The sequence below is a fragment of the Gossypium raimondii genome, chromosome 9 (genome assembly GCF_025698545.1).
Source record: "Gossypium raimondii isolate GPD5lz chromosome 9, ASM2569854v1, whole genome shotgun sequence".
In the NCBI taxonomy this organism is placed as follows: Eukaryota; Viridiplantae; Streptophyta; class Magnoliopsida; order Malvales; family Malvaceae; genus Gossypium; species Gossypium raimondii.
Genome location: NC_068573.1, coordinates 40,260,591 through 40,280,756, shown reverse-complemented (window position 1 = coordinate 40,280,756; position 20,166 = coordinate 40,260,591). Strand labels below are relative to the sequence as shown.

Sequence of the window (20,166 nt, the reverse complement as noted above, 5' to 3'; positions counted from 1 at the left end):
TTCCGATGGAAAGAAATATTCTTAGACGAAGGTTTTAGAGGAAAGTCCATGGAATTTTGACAACCACCTCTTGACTCTCGCAAATTATGATGGTCACTTGAGACCAAGAAATTGTGTTTTAAAAACGGTTTCAACAAGATATGACAATTCGATTAGGCAAAACGATTGGTAACCTGAAAGCTATGCATATTACCAGCAAAGATGGTGCTTGGATAGATACCTAAGGTGTCAAGTTGAAAATATATTGTTTAAGGTGTCAGGTTGTTTAATAAATATACATGTAAATTTTTTTATTGCATCATTATTAATCAAATAGTCTAGTCGATCATGTTAACTAATTAATATATTTGAATCAATAAACTTCAGGTTTGCTATGCACATAATTTAACAATACTAATGTAAATTTCTTGTTTACCATCTCATATGATTTAACCATACTAATATATACATTATACCAAGTAGAGGAAAATGTGATAGTTTTTCAACACAAAATTTTACCCAATATAATAAATTTAATTAATCATCTTCTCATCTACAATCACAATATGATATCTGTTACAACATATATCATTTTAAAACATAATAATGTATTTGAGACTAACTAGAACATAGTGCATTAATTATCTTGAAAAACAATATATTAGCTCTTATGGAGCCTTAAATTAATTTTGTACCACCAAATATTGGTTCATCCGTTATCAAATAAAAAAATGTTTCTTATGCCTAAGGATAATATACACTATTGTATTATCTATGAGACATATGTTTCCTTTCCTTTAAGAAATATTAATTGAATAATAAAATTTTTCAAGTGTATGATGTTGGATCTAGCACCCTAATTGTAGTACATTTGTTTGTATACTTGTATTTTTTAATGATTGATTTAATAAAATTATTCATGAATTACATTAATACCCTTTGTATATTGTCCTCAATGGTTTTTGCATGCAAAGTAAAATAGAAGAAAATATTAGCTCACTGATTATCTAATATTTAACTAATACTAAGCAGTATTACGTGGATGATAGACTATGTATGCGTGACTCGTATACTTTGATGTAAGTAAAAGTCTAAGTTCAAATAGATAAGGAACCGAAAGCTGGTACGTAAGATATACGACTTCTGCAGTATGTAACGTCATTCACAATAGTAGAATTCTTAGCTCAAGACATGGGTAAATGATATCCTCTCATTGGCATTACATGATAGATGAAAATTAAACGTATCCATAGGTCATTTATCTTTGTGATGAATGACTTAATTACTAATTGATAGTAATTGACTTTTAATGAAGAAAGATGTAATGGTTACCATTAGATAAAATAGAATCATATTGGTTGGACGAATTTATCCTAAAGAGATTAAGGATATCTTATGAGGGTAACGCAATTGTGACAAGATCATTGGATAAACACGGATCGAGTTTTTATTTTGAGTGCCCCAAAATAATAGTAGATCACAAACTGGGTGTCCCAATCACAAACATGCATGAATCTCAATTCAAATTTTATCTGTTCATATTTTTGTCATGATTAGACTCCAATTATAATAAGCATTGTAATACGCCTTGCCCGACTCGACCGTCGAGTCTGAGTCACCGACTCACCGGATGCTACAATTGTTGTCAAAGAAATTATGTGCAATCACACTTCTCGATCGTTTAAATATATAAATAAACATTAAACACATTCGTAAATATCACACAATCATTTCTTATTCAAACATGAGCTTACGAAAGCTCTTTTGCTAACCCGAATATGAATTAGGACCAAAATATAAAATTTTTAAAAGTCTCGGGTCGACATCGCGACCTCATTGTAATAAACACAGCGGAAAATAAGTTGAAGGAAAAATCAAAGTTTTAATTTTTTTTCCCAAAACTAGAACTTGGTTGTGATATCTAAAGTAATAAACGTTTAGACTTGGTTTGGATGGGCAACATGTTTACCTACGGTTAGTGTAAAAATAGTGATGGCAGTGAGATTAGATATTGTAACAATATTGTAGCGTGAGACAAAAAGTAAACTAAACGTACTGCACCGCACCTAACGACCCATCCAAACCCACCCTAATCAAAATTGTACATTTCTTATTCATCTAAGATGAATGCTTCGACCGAATAGTCTTCTCTGCTACTCTCAAGCTTACGTATACCAAGTGTGGGCTCGTTTCGAATAAAAAAAATTTTCACAAATTTACCAGTGAGGTAATTTTATAATTTCTCTAAACTTATAAGTCAAATTATAAATAAGAAAAATATATCTAGAAATTTTTTGAAATAATTTCATCAAATATTTTCTCTCTACAACTTTCTTTTGAATTCAAGTGTATGAAAAATAATGACCAATGCTCTTTTATATAGGAGAGTTTAGAGAGTTCGACTATGATTAAATTTGATCAGTTTAATTTAAATTAATATAATACTTATCAAGATAAATATTAGATTAAATTTAATATTAAATCTTATTAAATTAATAGAATATTTATCTTGTGTAGATAAATATTAAGATAATCACTTTAATATTAAATCTATAAAATAATATTATTTTGAGAATAATTAATCTGAAATTAAATTCACTGCTCAACCACAAAAGAATCTAATTTATAAACCCAAAAGATAATTTTATTCTTTAATTACTTAATAATAATCTATTATTTCATATCTAATAAAATTTTTAAAATATACAAAGTTATTATAAACTATTTATTAAAATTTCAATGTAATTTATAATAAAATTTAATTATAATAAAAACATATTAAAATATAACCACCAAAATATAATATAATAATATTAATAATGTAAAAATATTATCTTAATTGTTCAATATTTATCTGAAATTTTAATAAAATATTAATGTATTTAATATTTGTACTAGCATATAATTTTATTCTTTTTATTTCATTTTTACTTTCTCTCTCTCTCTAAAAGACGAACATTCATCCTCTTTTTCGAAAAACCCCCCACATCGACCATCGTGCGTTGCTGTCAGCTGGCGTCTTTTCTTTCTCAAAATTTCAAATTCGAATCTTATCGATTTTCCTATTGTCTGCTAACGTCGTAGATCTACAAAAAACATTTTGAAGCTTTCACCCATATCTCGGTATCTTCCCTCGTTCGACAGCAATGATTGTCCCCCTTCTTTCTTTTCCTCGTTTCCTAATCAAAACCTACAAACCCATGCTTTCTCTCGCTCTTTTACACTGTTGGCCTGCTGAATCATTCCAGTGTTGTTTTTTTAATTGTTTTGCATTTTACTTTGTTGCTTGTTGAATCATTTCAGTGTTGCTTTGTTTTGTTTTATGTTGAATTGAAAGAATATTTTCAGAGCCTGAAAGGGATGTTATTCGATGGGGAGGTAGGAATAGCCATTCAGCACCTCCTCTACTGAATGATTTTGGAAATTCGATGAGCCAAACTCATGCTCTACTGTAGCACACCGAACCATCCCCTAATATCTAAGCCATGACGTAGAACCAAACAAAACATAAGATTACCAACAATGCAAAAGAAAATCAAAAGCCTAATCTAATTTTTGTCATGGAAAAACACAAAGGCATAAAGTGAAACTAAACCCTAACTTTAATAAAGTGGACTCACTAATTTGAGCGACTTGGACTTGGGGCTGCACTCGGGTCTCACTAGGACTTAGACCAAACTAGACCTTCAGTGTGCAGATCAAATTCACACCCTGGCCTTTTTCTAACGGGCTCTTTCAAGCTTACGAATTTTTCAAGATCCTAATAGTCTTCCTAGTTGGGCCAAAATTAATTCCATACATATCCACCACCCCATTCGGATTTCCATCCAACATTGTTCAATTAGAACAACTAAACTCCCATTTTGATATCTTTGAATTCAATCATAAAATGAAAATTCAGTGTAATCCTAAAATTCAAGAGTCATCCCAAAATTTTACATGAAACTCAATTTTGCTTAATTTAGCTCTAAAAATCAATTTAATTCAATAAGTCTACATAATCTCGTTTTAATAAAATCAAGAGTTTGAAGCCAAAATGAAATGTTTTGTTTGATGAATGAAAACCAAAGAAAAAAAATAAGACAGGGTTCCTTAATAACACTTGAGTTGATTCCCACCACCTCAACTTCATGTGGGATCAGTCGAAATATTTCCAATAATAAAAAAATATATATTTGATTTAGCACCCCATAGTAGCGACACATCAACTCATTTGTCAAAATTAGTAGAAACGCAGATTTCAACCCTTGTAAAACGAAGGAATTACATTATCTGCTGATGCTTGAAGAGAGAAATTTTAAAGGCCTATTTGTTGCTTTTACATGTAGTACTACTTATTCAGCTTGAAATGAATACTGCATAATAATGCATGGTAACCATGCACGCATTATGAGAGTGGAAGCTTAAATTAGCAATTAGCATAGGTAAGATGAATGGGGTCTTGTTGATCAGCAGAGAAGGCCAAACAGCACACGCGTTGAGCTCAGAGCAGCAAAGCAAGGGAGAGGCAGCCACATGGGCAAAACGTGTCGATCAGAACAAGCCTCAGCCGCCCATCTACTACTCTTTCGGGACACCCAGTTTTTATTCTCAACTTCCTGCCTGCGTTAGGGTTGATTTAGAATTGACTTTATAGCCTTTGCTGCTCTTTCATTGGGCCCCACTCCTCTCCCACGGGAAACTTATATACCCCCCCTCCCTTCATCCAAACAAATGCTTTCATCTTCTTCTTATATACCCACATCTGCAACTCATCATTCCTCGTCTTATTACACACACACACACACACACACATATATGTATAAAGCAACTTAGTGTTGGTTTCATAGAGCTTCCCAAACTAAACCCTTTTTCTTCAGCTAAATTATCTTCTTCTTCCTCGTTGGAATCAGGTATGTCATACTTATCTATCATATAGTTCTTTTTTCTTGGTGTTTTCATGGTTCAAGTCTTCAAGAATCGTAGACAATTCAAGGAGAAATGTGTTATTAATATTGATTGAAGTTCAAGTTTTGAAGCTAATTTGTTCTATGGCCTATCCCATGCATGTCTGTTGTAGTTAATAATGTTTTGTGTTACATTTAACTAAATGTCATATGGGTTAATTATATAAATATACCAAAGAAAATTATTAAAGGTAAATAGAGGTCCATAATATACTAGAGTAGAGGGCGTATAGCAGTTAGCTACATAACTAGCTTTGATAATTTTGAATTTTAATTTTTAGATCAGATCAGGTTAAATTAAATTGTTGAATCGAAAGTACGTCCGTCTGATTATTATATATACGAGTTATTTGTTTGTCTAACTAAAAATGCTTTGTTCAATTAAGTTGGATCGAGTCCAACCGAGTTTTAGTTCAGTTATTAGGGCAATAATAGGAAGTGATGACACCATTAGTATTCAGTGGTACTAAACTAAATGATGCCTGCATCCATAATCTTTCCCATAACGGAAAGATTCTTTCGCATTTAATTTGCTTCTCCGCCACCCATATCGATATTCGACTTTAAGAAAGTAGCCACCATTTTGACTAAACCACATCACTTTTTGAGGTTGAATCACTTCATTGTACGGCTCTCATTAATCCACTCTCTAGGGTAGCTTAAAGAATATGGAACAAGTTGGAATTAAATCTAAAGATTTGTTCAGCCAAAATAAAATGAAATTAAGATTTGGACATACTATTGCTAATATTTTCTTTTCAAAAAGAATGCTTAGGATTATGGAAAAAGAATAATTAGTATCCTAAGTTACAGAGGAAATATTTTAACTTTAGGGTTTCGTTATATAAGAACTAATGAAGATTAAATTTAAGACCTACCTGTAAGAAAGTGGTAGTATCTGATTTTTTTTTCAATGTTTAGAACAAAATTTTCATGCTCTCTTTCTTTGTTCTCTTTGTTCGGTCTGAATTAACAGGTTTTAGTCACAGAGAAAAAAGAATGGTGGTCTCCGAGTCTGAGATCGGTGAGGTCGAGTCACCATTGCAGGGGGCAAATCAGCAACAGAAGAACCACCCATTCTCAGAACTTGGAAGGCAATCTTCAATTTATTCTCTAACACTCGATGAGTTCCAGCATACACTGTGTGATGGTGGGAAGAACTTCGGGTCCATGAACATGGACGAGTTCCTTACCAGCATCTGGAACGCTGAAGAAAACCAGGCTATCAACTCCAACAATAACAACACCAATCATCAAAACAACTCAGGAAATAAACAAGTTAGCGATCAAGTTCATTTGTCTTTTAATGAAACATCAAGCAGTAAAGGTATAGCTAAGCAGCCTAGTCTGCCAAGGCAAGGCTCGCTTACGCTTCCAGCACCGCTGTGCCGGAAGACGGTCGATGAAGTTTGGTCTGAGATACAAAGAGGGCAGCAAGGACAAGGGCAGAGTAACAATAGCAATGTACAAACTGCTGATGAGAATGCCAGTACTCGGCGGCAGCCAACTTTTGGTGAGATGACCTTGGAGGATTTCTTGATCAAAGCAGGGGTAGTAAGGGAACAATGCATGCCACCACAACCACCACCGGTACTGCCTTCACCGCATCATCAGCCACCACAATACGGGTTGTATCAAACGGGCAATAACCCTGCGGTTAGTCCAGGTTTTGTTTCCAGGCCTGTTGGCTTTAGTGGGACTGCATACCAGACAATGCCTCCAGGTTTGAATGATGGTAAGACTGGTGGTGCCTACCAGCCAGCTGCGCCACCACTAACAACAGTTATTTATAATGGGAAGGTAACTGGTGGTGGTGGCTATGGACTGGGAAAGACAATTGGAGGGGTGGCTCCAGTGAGTCCAGTCTCATCGGAAAGGCTTTGTACCAATCAAGTTGATAATGCAGCTTCACAATTCGGGATGGAGATGGTTGCGGTACGAGGAAGGCAAAGGATCATTGATGGTCCAATAGAGAAGGTGGTCGAGAGAAGGCAACGTAGGATGATTAAGAACAGAGAGTCAGCTGCAAGGTCTAGAGCTAGAAAACAGGTACATATTGAATTGAGAGTTATTCTATTTGCTGAAGTAAATGCATACAGTTATATGTGTCGGAAACCGGTTTCCCATTATCACAATTTTACTGGTGCCTTGGCCTAAGTGCCTAACACTTACAAACAACGACAAGTGTCTTCCATAAGTATCCCGGCCATGGATGAACTTGACTGGACCTCACTCTTCTTAGTCTTTGAAAATCTAAGCAATTAGAATACTACAATGTAGGATACAACTCTTTGCTTTCATCTTTTCTCTATCCAACTGGACCCGACAATTTTAAGAATTAGAATACACATGCTTGATGGTTTTAATTGACAATTTCGAAGTTTTTGTTATACCAGCAACAGGTTATTGGAGAAATTAAAATATGACTAGAAGTACCCATTTCTTACAAGGTTGGTTTGGTTTTTACAGGCATACACAGTTGAGCTAGAAGCTGAATTGAATCAATTGAAACAAGAAAATTCCCACCTTAAGCAGGCTCTGGTAAAACATCATTGGTTTTATTCATTTTCATTAAAATTGATGATTTTCATGGAGCTTTTATCATCTATCATTCAAATAATTTTACTCTCATTTTACTTGTATCAATAACATAACAGGCAGAACTCGAGAGGAAAAGAAAGCAGCAGGTAAAGGCATTCACGTTAATGGCAATAATATGCACCCAATTAGTTAGAAAATTCCATACATGATTTACTCTTTGCTTTGTTTCTTCCTAATTTTTTTTTCAGTGCTTTGAGGAATGGAAAACGAAAACACAAACAAAAGCCCGGAAAGCTAGAGAAAAGCTAAGAATAATGAGAAGTCTGAGTTGTCCATTGTAAAGCAAAAATATGTCACTGCCAGGAATACGAAGGAACAAGAAAATAGAACACGTGGCCTGGAGTTTCAATTCTTACAAATATCTATTCAGACACCTAAGACAGTCTTCATCTTTACAATACATTGGCTGCAGTCATTATGAATAATCAAATAGCACATCAAAGATTTGTTCAGTCAAAACAGCCTTGAAGACGGCTTAAATGGAGGTGGTATTTGGCAATTCCCATTACTAAACATTGGCAATCATAATAGTTTATCATAGAACCCTAGATTCCCAACAACTAAATGCCACTTGGCTTTGCAACTTGATAGTGACTGAACCATAGGCAACATATCATAGCATGATCCACATAAATTATAATGTTGTAACTATAAAAATGTTCATTGAACTACGCCAAGTGCTATCATTTCCAAGGAGTTGATGGAACATACCTATAAGTTTGCATTTTGGCCAAGAATATTAGTTATTGCTGCAATATAAAAAGAACCCCATGAATACAACAATTACAGAAACAGAATGAACTGGTATGTAGAAAATGATGGCATCTACCATGCAAAATACGTGAATCTATGTACTACCTATACTCGTACAATCAGTTAGGGGAAACTTTAAGAGCTCCCTGGAATCACTAACACCAGCTGTTGTCATGAAAGATTTACCGTAACCACGCTTACCTTTAGAGTTTGGGTTAATAAAAACAAATTCAGACCTGTGAAAATAAGGTTGAATACAAATCAAAACGCACTGGCCTTCATAACAAAAAGGTGCAGAAAATCAACAATAGTTACAAAAGCCAATTCTGTAACAGAATGCATTCAGATTGATGCATAGACATGCCAAATGCAGTGAGCAAAACTTCGCTACGTGCAACATCCCAGATAATTACAAAATTCAGTTAAGAGATCTGCTAACAGAAATAATTTTCTTCCCACAGGAACCTATGTCCATGAAAGCACTCTGAGCAACCGCGAGAAGGATACACAGGGGAGGTGGATGGAGAGTGGGTAGAATGGCTATAGTAAGTAGCCGTTGTAGGAATGAATTATTGCTCACAAAAGAAACGATGACAGACAGGATGAGCCATGCAGTCAAAATAGTCAGAAATATTATGCCCACGCATATGCGGGGTAGGGGTATTTTCAATCTTTTAAGTTCTCGCATGTGTTGAAATAGTCAGAAATATGTCTTTTCCTACTAATCGGCCAAGTGTTAGTGCTTTAAATACAATTATTCAATCTGGTAATCACTGCTAATTAACCATACAGAGCTACGATATTTAGCTAGCGAATGAACCAAAAAATGATGTGAAAAACACAAAAATAAAGCTCCGAGAAGATTGGAGTTTGAAACACCTGAGTTTGTCATCATCAAAAACTATCTTGGTGCCAATCACATGCATCAAAGCTTTAGGATCAATTGGTATTTTCACGCCCTTGTCCTCAACAAATTCATCGAATTTTCCTTTCTCATCTATCAGTCGATTCCGTAAAATAAAAATAAATTATTTTCCAAAATATTAATTCATTTCGTAATATAAAGAAACAAAAGTCGGAACACTGAATATGAGACGAACCGGCGTAACTGAGGGTGTAGAATAAGCGGTTGCAGCCGTGAGCATCAACACCCAATCAAGGAATAGTCTATTGAGCTGTTGAAGAAGGTGACGAATTCTAGGGGCAGCTGCTTGGGTCAAAGACAGCGCTTGCCGCCTTAACGCCGCCGGCTCGATTTTCTCTGCGGCGGTCGCGAATAATCGAGAAGCCATCAGTAAGTAGTCTCTAAACAATGTGGTGGCCTGCGAAAGTGATGGAAAGGGGACGAAACATAAAAATCTCAAAACTATGGTCAAATTTTTATACATAATTTTTTTAAATAAAACATTATACTAAATTTTGATTTTAGTTAACTTCATATACAAGTTAAAAAAAAAAAACCCTGAATTTCATTTTTCAAATCTTTTGCTTCGTTTTGTTTTTGCCTAGCCGCAGTGCTAGTCTTTGGGCTATCTACTATGTGCATTTTTCTTAACTATTAACCCTTTTTTTCTTTCTTTTTCTTATTCATTTTATGTGTTTTTCTTTTTAGTTTACAGAAGATAAATGAGATACTTATTATCGTTCAAACACCACCAATTATTAGCACTTTTTTTTAGAAAATGGGTAGCTCATGGTTGATTAGTCTATTTTCTATTTTGAAATTTTTAGAATAATAAATGATTTTATGAGTCGGTTTAAACTCATGTTATTTTAAGTTTTATATGTTTTTTTATTTATTCTTCCATTATTTAATTTGTTTTCACTTTTAGAAGTTTTTATTTACTCTTGTATATGCCTTTTAGTCTTTATTATGCATGCAGTATTGCTTATGCATGTAGTTTTGGTTTTGCGAGTAATTTTAGGGTTGATTTTATCGCCGTTCATCCTAGTTTGGTGGATGCTAGTTCTTTTGCTGATTTATGCCCGTCACTTTGAACCATCCGAGGTTGATTTTCTTATTGTATTAAGTGTTTGTAATCACTTCTAATATGTTGTGCTTAAGTTGTAACAGAGCCGATTGTCAATGTGCCATAATGCTCTATTGATGCCAAAGCTTTTGTTATTTTCTTCCCCGAGTTGTATGGTCTTATGAATTTCTCTTAAAAAAAAACTTTATATATGATTTTGATAATATTTTGATTTGATTTAATTTAATTTATAAATTATATCATATAACATCATTTTATATTTATATATTATATGTACAAATAATTATATTTATGTATAAAAATAAATTAATATTTATTGTTTAAATATGTATATAATTGAATTAACATTATATATATTTGAACATTAATAAAAAATTATGTGTGTAATTGCCTCAAATTAAAATTGATGTGTCAATTTGTACATTAAATCAATATTTATGTGTAATTTTAAAATTTATCATTTTTGTTAAATATTAAAAGGAATTAAGTAAATTGTACCATTAATCACTCAGTGCATTTTATTTTGACCATTCAAAAGCTTTTCTCAATTTAGGCATTTTTAATAATTTGTGCAAAATTTTAAATTTAATATTTTTAATATATTTTTAAAACACTTTTTATAATCTCTAATAAAGATCACCTAATACATTTATTTTTATAAAAATGTAGAAAATGATAATATGATACAGATCTACTTACTACGGAGAATTTTTAATTTAATTTAATTTAATTTTTAACATTATATCTTCTTTTAAAGACTTTAGGTTTTTAATTTGAATTTGTTTAAATTAATGAGAAATATTTTAAAACTGAAGATAAACTATGAAATAATTTTTTTCATAATTTAAAATTTATAATTATCAAACAATTGAGTTATATTTCATGTCTAATTTTAATCAAAATAGAAAACATATTTTATAACTTAAATTCAGTATTTAATTTCTTTTCAATACCTGATTTTTTAGTACTTATAATTTTGGTTTATCAACAAATCTCTAAAAATTATTTAAAATTTTATAATAAATTATTAGAAAGTTATAAAAATATTAAAATTTTTAAAAAATTTCAAGCTTCACGTCTTCGGTTTTACTAATAAGAAAAGGGAACTTGAAGTGTAACAATGGTCGGGCTTGTATATTTAGGCTCTATACTTTAATTTTATTAATTTTAATACTTATATTTTTCAAATTTGTCAATTTTAGTCTCTACACTTTTCAAAATTTGAAAATTGAGTTTTAACCTAAACAGTAGCACTTAAATCCATTTGTTTGTATTTAATTACTGATCTTGTACTATAAATACAATTGTAGATTTATTTATATTCTTCAATTGGATTATTTTAAGTTCTGTATTTTTCAAATTTTCAAATTTTAATCTTAATACAAATGACAATCGTTAACTCATTAACTGAATTTTAGTCAGTAATATTTGAAAATAGCAAATGACATAACATCACACATATGATAATATGTTTACCGCATTAGATTTTAGAAATAATACAATTTAACTCAATGAATTTAATAGTTATCATTTGGTGATAATTAAAATTTAAAAATTTGAAAAGCACAAAATTAAATATTAAAATATAAAAATTAAATCCACAACTTTTACAAAGTACAATAAGTAATAACAAAATTTAATCTAATTTTTATTAAAATTATTAAATTTTAGAAAATTATAAAATATATAAATTACCAAAATATTATAAAAATAAAAATACTATTTATTTTATAATATTTAATAAATATTATATAACTTTTATAGTATTTTGTACTTTATTCTTTTCTAATTTTTAAAATTAATTAAATCTTCATAAAATAATTAAAAAAACAATTTAATTATTCATATTAATATTTTTTTCACACCCTAACTTTATACTAACCATCACATCTCATTGACTATTTGGATGGAAAAATAAGACCATTTTACTAATAAAGACCCATTTCCTACTTTATTTACGGAAATTGGGTACTTTTTTTTTATTTAACGGAATAGGCCGAAAACATTAAAACGCGTTTACGTAAGAGCGTTTTAAGGGGAAATTTTAGAAAAACACGTCCCTGAGAGAGCGTTTTGCCATGTCAGCACAAACGCTCTTACGTGGACGCACTTTGCTGACGTGGCAAAACGCTCCCTCAGGGACGCATTTTAGCCTGTGTTTTTCTAATGTTAGGGCTATTTGCATGTTTAGTTTCTTAGGATTTTAGGGTTTAGGATTTTATCACATTAACAAAGTGCATCTATGTCAGCGCGTTTTGTGCTGACATGGCAAAACGCTCCCTCAGGGACGTGTTTTTTTGAAATTTCTCCTTAAAATGCTCCTATGTGGATGCGTTTTAGTGTTTTCAGCCCATTTTGATAAATAATAAAAAAAGGTCTATTTCTACAAATAGAGTAGAAAATAGGCTTTTATTGGTAAAATGGTTGAAAAATAATCTCAATTGATTGCAGTTGAGACTTATTTGGCTTTTAAAATTATTTTATGAGAGTTTCTTTATCATTTAAATTTTAAGGGTCGTTTTTGTAAAAAATACTATTATCTTGAATATTAAGAATAATTAAAAAAAAAATCTTAATCTTAAATATACTTGGAGAATCTAAAAGCACTGCTAACCTAACCGTCAATTAGATAATTTCCATTTTTATTTTGATAGACAAACAAAACAACCTGACAAGGAAATCACATAGCTAAAGCCAAAAACAGTTTCAAGCGCTGTAAATCAACGCACCTTCTCCCCATTTCAACTCCCTTTTCTGCTTGGTACCCAAATGCCTTTAGGGAACCTTGCCGTTTCTGCATGTCATCCAGGTGAGGTCTTTTCATTTCCTCTCTCTTTATCACCCGTATGCCATTTCCTCTTCTTTTTTATTATTATTTATCATTATTTGAATTTGTTCCGGCAACTATTTGATGTTAGACTTCACATTTTAGACGGTCTTTGTGCATTTATTCTGCGTTTTGAGGTTTATTTTTAACTTTGATTTTTAAGTTGGCATTGACTCCGCCAATTATATTCTGCTTTAGCTGAAGGATTATGTTTTGTTTTTTTACTCCCTAGTTTTTTTTTAATATGATTTTGATTTTATTATGTGTTTTGTGCAGATATAAGAAAAAATGACTGTGCTACTTGAAATTTAAGCTATTTAGGACACTGAACTTTTTGCCTTGTCTCTCGTAGCTTAAGTAAGTTTGATTTTCTAGTGCTGCCCTTAAAATGGCGACTGCTACATTTCCTTATTTTACACCTTCGGATAGTAGATCAATGGGGGTACTTAATGTTCTTGGAGGGAGAGTGTTAATGGAGAATCCTTTAGGGAGATTTAGCTGCCTTAAAATATACGAGGGAAAAAGTGGGTTTTCTAGTGCCAGCCAAAAGTCTACCATGCCAAGTTTTAGATGTTCTGCCAACCCTCGCAGTGTCAGTCACTACCAAAATAAAGATCCTTTTCTGAATCTGCATCCTGAAGTTTCAATGCTTAGAGGTGAAGGGAACAATACAGTAACCAACCCAAGAAAGGATAGCACTAGTGGAAGTGTTATTGAAAGCGTAGGAGACATGTCTGGTTCAAGTAACTATAATGAAGCTAAGATCAAAGTCATTGGTGTTGGAGGTGGTGGTTCAAATGCGGTTAATCGCATGATTGAGAGCACAATGAAGGGTGTAGAGTTCTGGATTGTTAACACTGATGTTCAAGCCATGAAAATGTCACCTGTCTTTCCTGAGCACCGCTTGCAAATTGGTTTGGAGCTAACTAGGGGTCTTGGTGCTGGTGGGAACCCAGAGATTGGCATGAATGCTGCCAAAGAAAGCAAGGAGTCAATAGAAGAGGCCCTTTATGGTTCTGATATGGTATTTGTTACTGTAAGTATGCCTCCATCTACAGTTTTAATCATTCCAGTAGAATTCAGGTTATTACGTTTTACACTTACTAATCTGATTTAACGAGTGTCTTAGGTGTAAACTATTTATTTTATGAAAAAATGTATTACAATTAGTAATACAGAAAATTGAGCAAAATATACCATACAAGAAAAATAGTTATGTTCTGTTTACTATTATTATTAACTAGACTAGTTAAAGAATCTTGTCAAGGTAAATATTTCAATTTTCCTATTTATAGTTAATATTCATTGATCTTATGATAAACACAACTCATCTGGCTACCTATACATGGTTTATTGTATATCCCTTCCCATCAAATTGAATGGTTTCAGAGTTATATACAAAGTCTTTGTGTCCAGAATTGGTAAAATTTATGTACTATTTCTGCATCAAGGAGCTCATCTTGTTACTATGTACTAAGCATCAGATATGTATTAATAGTCATTTAAGTTAAAAATTCATAATTCTTTTTCTTTATATTTGATCATACTGTTTCCTGGAGTTTGATTAATCTTTTAATTGATGATTCGTGAACTATTTTACTTCATGATTCATCTTTGCCATTGATACTTTTGTTCATTAAATTGCCAGTGGCAAAATGTTTTTGTGCTGGTACTGTTGCGCTTGGTGTTTGATATATTGATATTTAGCAAGTTAGAAATAGGATCAGATCTTTGAATCATGGTTTTCTTTTATCTTCTGCTATCTTCCTTTAACATTTTACCTAGGACTTCAAGTTTGCATTTGCAGGCTGGAATGGGTGGTGGGACTGGAACTGGTGGAGCTCCTGTAATTGCGGGGGTTGCAAAGTCAATGGGTATATTGACTGTTGGTATTGTCACTACGCCTTTTTCTTTTGAGGGAAGAAGGAGAGCTGTTCAAGCACAGGAAGGAATTGCAGCTCTAAGAGAAAATGTTGACACATTAATTGTTATTCCAAATGACAAGTTGTTGACTGCAGTTTCCTCGTCTACTCCAGTAACAGAAGCATTTAATCTGGCTGATGATATTCTTCGACAAGGAGTTCGTGGTATCTCCGATATAATTACGGTATGGGATTCTTCCAGAAACTATCACAAAACCCTCTAATCCGAGTTTCATAATTGTGTTAATATCCAAATATTTAGACGAAAGAAACATAACTGTAATGTCATTTCCTTTCTTTCTCCTTGCATAGTCCTTGAAAATTGATACTGCCCTTCCAATTTTATTGATGATCTTATGGGAATTTGTTGTGATATACTACAAACAACTAGTGATAGGTTTTGCAAGGTTTTCAGAACCAAACTGGTGGTCAAACCGGTCAAGCCATTGGTTCACCTGTCTAACCAGTCCGTCTAGTTTGATTAAATAAATCATTAAAAATTCATAAAAAAATAAATTAATATTTAAAAATAAAAAAAATCTGGTTCATCCGGGTTTTTTGCCCAGTTCAACCGGTCCCTACTAATTCTTGGGTCAACAGGTCGAATGCCTTTCTCTAGACTGATACCTCGATCGGTTCTCAGTCAAACCACTCCGATTGGCAAGTCCGGTCCAGTTCAAACAACTATGTTGTGCATCTTAAATTTGCCTCATTTATTAGATGGCAAGGATAAACTAATCTAGTTTGGTGATGCTTTTCTATCCCATTTCCCCCCTTCCAATATGAAGTTTCTGGTTCATAGGCTTTGGGTGGTTAAACTGGTGTGGTACTTTTATACCGTTTATCCATATAATACTTGAAGGGTGCACTTTTCGTTGAAATATCTTGAACCTTTGCTCTGGTAAATAACATCTATTATTCAATAACGAGCATGATCTTTATGCTAAAGATACCTGCATTTTCCAACGTTCATATGATATCAGACAAAGTTGTAGCAAGTGTCTCTGTATGTTAGAGAGTCCAGATACCTTTGATCATTGATCTGCTAAATCTACCGATATCAGGGTTCTGGATGGAACCTTGGAGCCTGTAAAAATCAGTATATTTTCACAACTACTATTCGTATGCGTAATGTTTGGGCTGCATAAACATGGAAGTATTATGAGCTTTGGACTGTACCTCTGCAGTCTAATTGATTTTGAGTTTCCTGATTGCAGATTCCAGGGCTAGTGAATGTGGATTTTGCTGATGTGAGAACTATAATGGCAAATGCTGGTTCTTCACTGATGGGAATAGGAACTGCAACTGGTAATTCAAAGATTTCAGCTTGTTTGTCTTATCACACATATGCTCCTACTCCTTTCTGAGCAAAATGATATAAGGATGAAGTGGGGAAAAAGAGCATACCTTGATGCACGAACCTGACTGACCATCATGTTACATTTTCCTCACCTATGTTTTGGAAATGCCAAAGATGGCACAGATTGGACAATATTTTTCTCCGAAGACAATGTGTCACTTTGAATGCATGAAGATTTTACCTCTTCTTTTCTTTTGCTCTCTGACAAAAATAGAAGTGATGGTAGCTTGTCCATTTTCTTTCCTTTTACCTTTTATTGTGAAAGAAACTAATTTTTACATGGCAGATGGACTTTGATCTCCTCTTCATGATGCTTTAGTTTATTAATTGGTAATGCAGATTTTTAAATTGTCTTCTATTGACAAGTCACTTTGTCTGCTTTGTAGGTAAAACAAGAGCAAGAGATGCTGCACTCAATGCCATCCAATCACCTTTGTTAGATATTGGCATAGAAAGGGCTACTGGAATTGTCTGGAACATAACTGGTGGAAGTGATTTAACCTTGTTTGAGGTAACCCTCTGTCTCTAACTCCTTCAGTGTAGCAGTGGTGGCTGGGTGGCTAATTGGACACTGAACCTACTACCTATCTATTTTTTTTCTATACTTTGTGCCCAAAATTGCTGGTTATATGTGAGTGGAGCCCTTGCAGGTAAGAGGAGTTACTGAAGCCTGAGCAGTCCCACCCTATATGATAATGGGCTACTCCTTTATAGGGAGAAGCAATTGTTGGAAATGTCGCACCTTAAGCCTTTGATTGCTTCAGAAATATGTTTGAATTAACGCTTGAGTTCATTGAGGCCTTGTGTTTTCATGACTGGCCCTTGAGCTGCTAGTATTTCTCGATGATAACATGTAAAAGTGATGTGTTATCCAAGTGCTATCTATTGAAGTAAAGGGAGGCTTATGAAAGGGCTCCACTTGATTTATTAATAGAAACATTTATTTATAGAGGTAAAAATAGATGATTACATTTAAAATAGAAATAAGATAAAATAATAATTTAAAACAAGGATAAAAATAAAACAAATTCATTTGGATCTTTCAAATCCTGAGGTTATGTTATTATGCCCCGTAAGATTGATGGTCAATAGAGCTACAATCTAGGATTGATGATGACAAAAAGAATGTGGACAGCTGATGGGAAAAAAGGTGGATTTTGTCACTAAGAGAGCTGTGATGGCAGGATCTTGTGAGTTATGGCAACTAACTGAATCGAGACTATTGTGATTTTGGAGACTGCATTGTGGTGTAGTATTGTGAGTTGTGGTTGGTGTATCCAAGATGTGGTTTGACATCCATTAGGCAAGGTCCCTCAACCGACTACCAATATAGTCGGGGCGTGAACCTCACAACTTTGAACTAGTAGATAGGAGCCGATGATTGGTTGTTGATAAAGATGAGTAGTGAACAAGAGTTGGCATTGTTCCAGCCAAAAAAGGTAAATTGTTGGAGCTATATGAAGATCCAAGGATTATGCTCATTTGAGCGAAAGGGTAGAAAAACCCCATATAGGGCAGGATTAAGAATCATGTCGCTGGACAAAAGACTCTAATACCATACCGAAGTAAAGAGAGGCTTTTGAAATGGCTCCACTTAATTTGTTAATAGAAGCCTCTATTTATCGAGGTAAAAACTGATTATTACGTTTAGAATAGATTATTTGAATCTTTCAAATATTAAGATTACATTATTGCTATCTACATAATATGTATAATATTTTAAAACATTTAGCAATTGCTCACAGCAACTTTAATCATCACACTCCGCACCAATAACCAGAATAGTCTACAAAGTGATTGAAATATTATACTGCATAGACATTGGTTATCTTGAATGTTCCTCTTGTTCTAGGTTTTGCCTTTATATTTCATTTCTCTTCTCATATGTGTCATGTGACATCTGATAATTTTCTGTAGGTTAATGCTGCCGCTGAGGTGATATATGATCTTGTGGATCCAGCTGCCAATTTAATATTTGGAGCAGTGATAGATCCATCAATTAGTGGCCAAGTAAGTTCATGCTTATTTTAACTTATTCCAAAGTTCAAGACTCAGAAACAGTCAACAGCTTATCTGTATCATGATCACCATGCTTAGAATAGGCGTACTAACTGTAGTTCTTAGTCAAGCATGTGTGCTAATTAATAGTGATTCAATGAATTAAGCATTCTGAAAGGTAGGATTAAAACCTGGCAAGAGGACTTTATGGATGATCTTACTGTTCAGGCTACATGTTGGTAGGATAATTTGATTCCTTGCTTTTGTGCTTGTCCATATCAATACCAGCAAAGTATCCCAACCATCTCTAACAATGAGATTGACCATAGGATCTCATCTTAGCTTCCTGGAAGTTTATTTAGGGTGAGTTCTTCATTGTGTTTCAAAAGTGCTTTTTTGGAGCTAAAAGCACTTTTGGCATGCAATAAAGAACAATGTATTTTTGAAAAGTACTTTTGAACTCAAAGACAAAAGCTAGAATTTTTAGCTTTTGCCTCTGGAAAATGCACTTTTAGATTCGAATAACATTTTCAATCCTCATTTATAATCCAACATGTCTTGTAATATTTTTTATTAAGTACACAATTATTTTCCTATTGAAATGCATTTCAAATATATAACATCATATGATTGAATTTGTAATAATTATTTTAGTATTTAAATTAAAATTTTAAAAACAATTCAGTATTAATTGCTTAAAGAATATTTAAAATTTATATTTTATATATGAAAATATTAATAATATTATGAGTGAGTATTTGGTACACTGGCAGTGTACCAAATATTTTCCTAATATTATTTTCTTATATTTTTATTGAAATATCATAATATTAATGAAATTTAACATTATTTAAATACATATTTTTTACTTTACAACATCATGTTTAAAATGGACATTTTATTTATCAAAAAACACTTTTTGACAACAATACTAAACACTTCAAAAGCAATACTAAACTTTTTAAAAGCACTTCTTTGCAATACTTTTTAAAAGCAATGAAGAATAAGTTAAGTGAATATGCAAAGTTATGTAGAATAAGTTCAAAATCAGCTTAAGAATACACATTGACTTCAAAGCAGACTGTTCATTGATGAGGAAAGCCATATTAGGCTGGTCACCTCTGTTGGTTCCTCATTAGGATAATTAAATGAAGCATGTTGATGGCAAAAAATGAAGACGACACATTTTTGCATGTTTGCACAGACTAGCAAGAGCTGCAACATTCATTGTCGTCAATATGAATAATTAATTTGATGGAAAACATCATTTTGGGTCTTTATTTAGGTAAGTATAACTCTAATCGCCACGGGATTTAAACGTCAAGAAGAAAGCGAAGGGAGGCCCCCTCAGGTACTGCTCCTCCACCCCCTCCCCTCTCTCTCTCACTATATCGCATAGGCCAATTCATACAGGATTCTCATTAAAATGCAGGTGAGTCAGGTAGCACAGGGAGATACTGGTCATGGAACTAACCGGTGGCTGTCTTTCGGTGAAGGCAGTTCTGTTGATGTCCCGGAGTTCCTGAAGAAGAAAGGACGGTCACGCCATCCGAGAGCTTGATGGTTCTTTTGCATAATGTCTCAACTCAATCTGAGATTCCTGCTCTGCTTGATATGTAGAGTATATTTCTGATTAGGTTAGAGCAGAAGTTGCTTGTGTTGAGTAAACTTGAGTAGCTTGTACAGAGTGCCTTTGTTGAGAAAGTAAAGATGAGATTATTCAGTGTTTTCTTTTTATCCAATGGTGAAGTTAATTTTGTCAATATGATCCTATAATGGTCGTCAGATT

At 33.1% G+C, this 20,166-nt stretch overlaps 2 protein-coding genes and 1 pseudogene across 3 annotated transcripts; 2 read left to right on the top strand and 1 right to left on the bottom strand.

The window, feature by feature from the left end:
* Positions 1-4,661: 4,661 nt before the first annotated feature.
* LOC105799681 (protein ABSCISIC ACID-INSENSITIVE 5) lies at positions 4,662-7,985 on the top strand. Of its 2 annotated transcripts, XM_012630354.2 has the most exons (5): positions 4,662-4,871; positions 5,902-6,974; positions 7,395-7,466; positions 7,583-7,612; positions 7,715-7,985. In XM_012630354.2, the coding sequence occupies exons 2-5, from the start codon at positions 5,925-5,927 to the stop codon at positions 7,805-7,807; spliced, it is 1,245 nt and encodes a 414-aa protein (XP_012485808.2). In that variant the 5' UTR covers positions 4,662-4,871; positions 5,902-5,924; the 3' UTR covers positions 7,808-7,985. The 2 variants fall into 2 exon arrangements, with proteins under 2 accessions (XP_012485808.2, XP_012485807.2); XM_012630353.2 differs by lacking the exon at positions 4,662-4,871 and having other exon boundaries at positions 5,753-6,974.
* Positions 7,865-9,799, bottom strand: LOC105799682 (iron-sulfur assembly protein IscA-like 3, mitochondrial; annotated as a pseudogene).
* Positions 9,800-12,912: 3,113 nt separating this feature from the next.
* Positions 12,913-20,140, top strand: LOC105799680 (cell division protein FtsZ homolog 2-1, chloroplastic). Its single transcript, XM_012630348.2, has 8 exons — positions 12,913-13,079; positions 13,374-14,133; positions 14,905-15,204; positions 16,237-16,327; positions 16,766-16,890; positions 18,297-18,389; positions 19,663-19,728; positions 19,810-20,140. Exons 2-8 carry the CDS (start codon positions 13,486-13,488, stop codon positions 19,936-19,938), a joined length of 1,452 nt encoding a protein of 483 aa, XP_012485802.1. The 5' UTR covers positions 12,913-13,079; positions 13,374-13,485; the 3' UTR covers positions 19,939-20,140.
* The last annotated feature ends 26 nt before the right edge of the window (positions 20,141-20,166 follow it).

What these genes read in the sequence shown, in the direction of transcription:
- LOC105799681 (XM_012630353.2), top strand. Translation starts at nt 5,859, where the DNA reads ATGCTCTCTTTCTTTGTTCTCTTTGTTCGGTCTGAATTAACAGGTTTT. An exon ending in CCCACCTTAAGCAGGCTCTG is followed by an intron (nt 7,467 to 7,582) that starts GTAAAACATCAT and finishes ATAACATAACAG; the next exon opens with GCAGAACTCGAGAGGAAAAG. An exon ending in AGAGGAAAAGAAAGCAGCAG is followed by an intron (nt 7,613 to 7,714) that starts GTAAAGGCATTC and finishes TTTTTTTTTCAG; the next exon opens with TGCTTTGAGGAATGGAAAAC.
- LOC105799680 (XM_012630348.2), top strand. Translation starts at nt 13,486, where the DNA reads ATGGCGACTGCTACATTTCCTTATTTTACACCTTCGGATAGTAGATCA. An exon ending in CTGATATGGTATTTGTTACT is followed by an intron (nt 14,134 to 14,904) that starts GTAAGTATGCCT and finishes TTGCATTTGCAG; the next exon opens with GCTGGAATGGGTGGTGGGAC. An exon ending in GCGAAGGGAGGCCCCCTCAG is followed by an intron (nt 19,729 to 19,809) that starts GTACTGCTCCTC and finishes ATTAAAATGCAG; the next exon opens with GTGAGTCAGGTAGCACAGGG.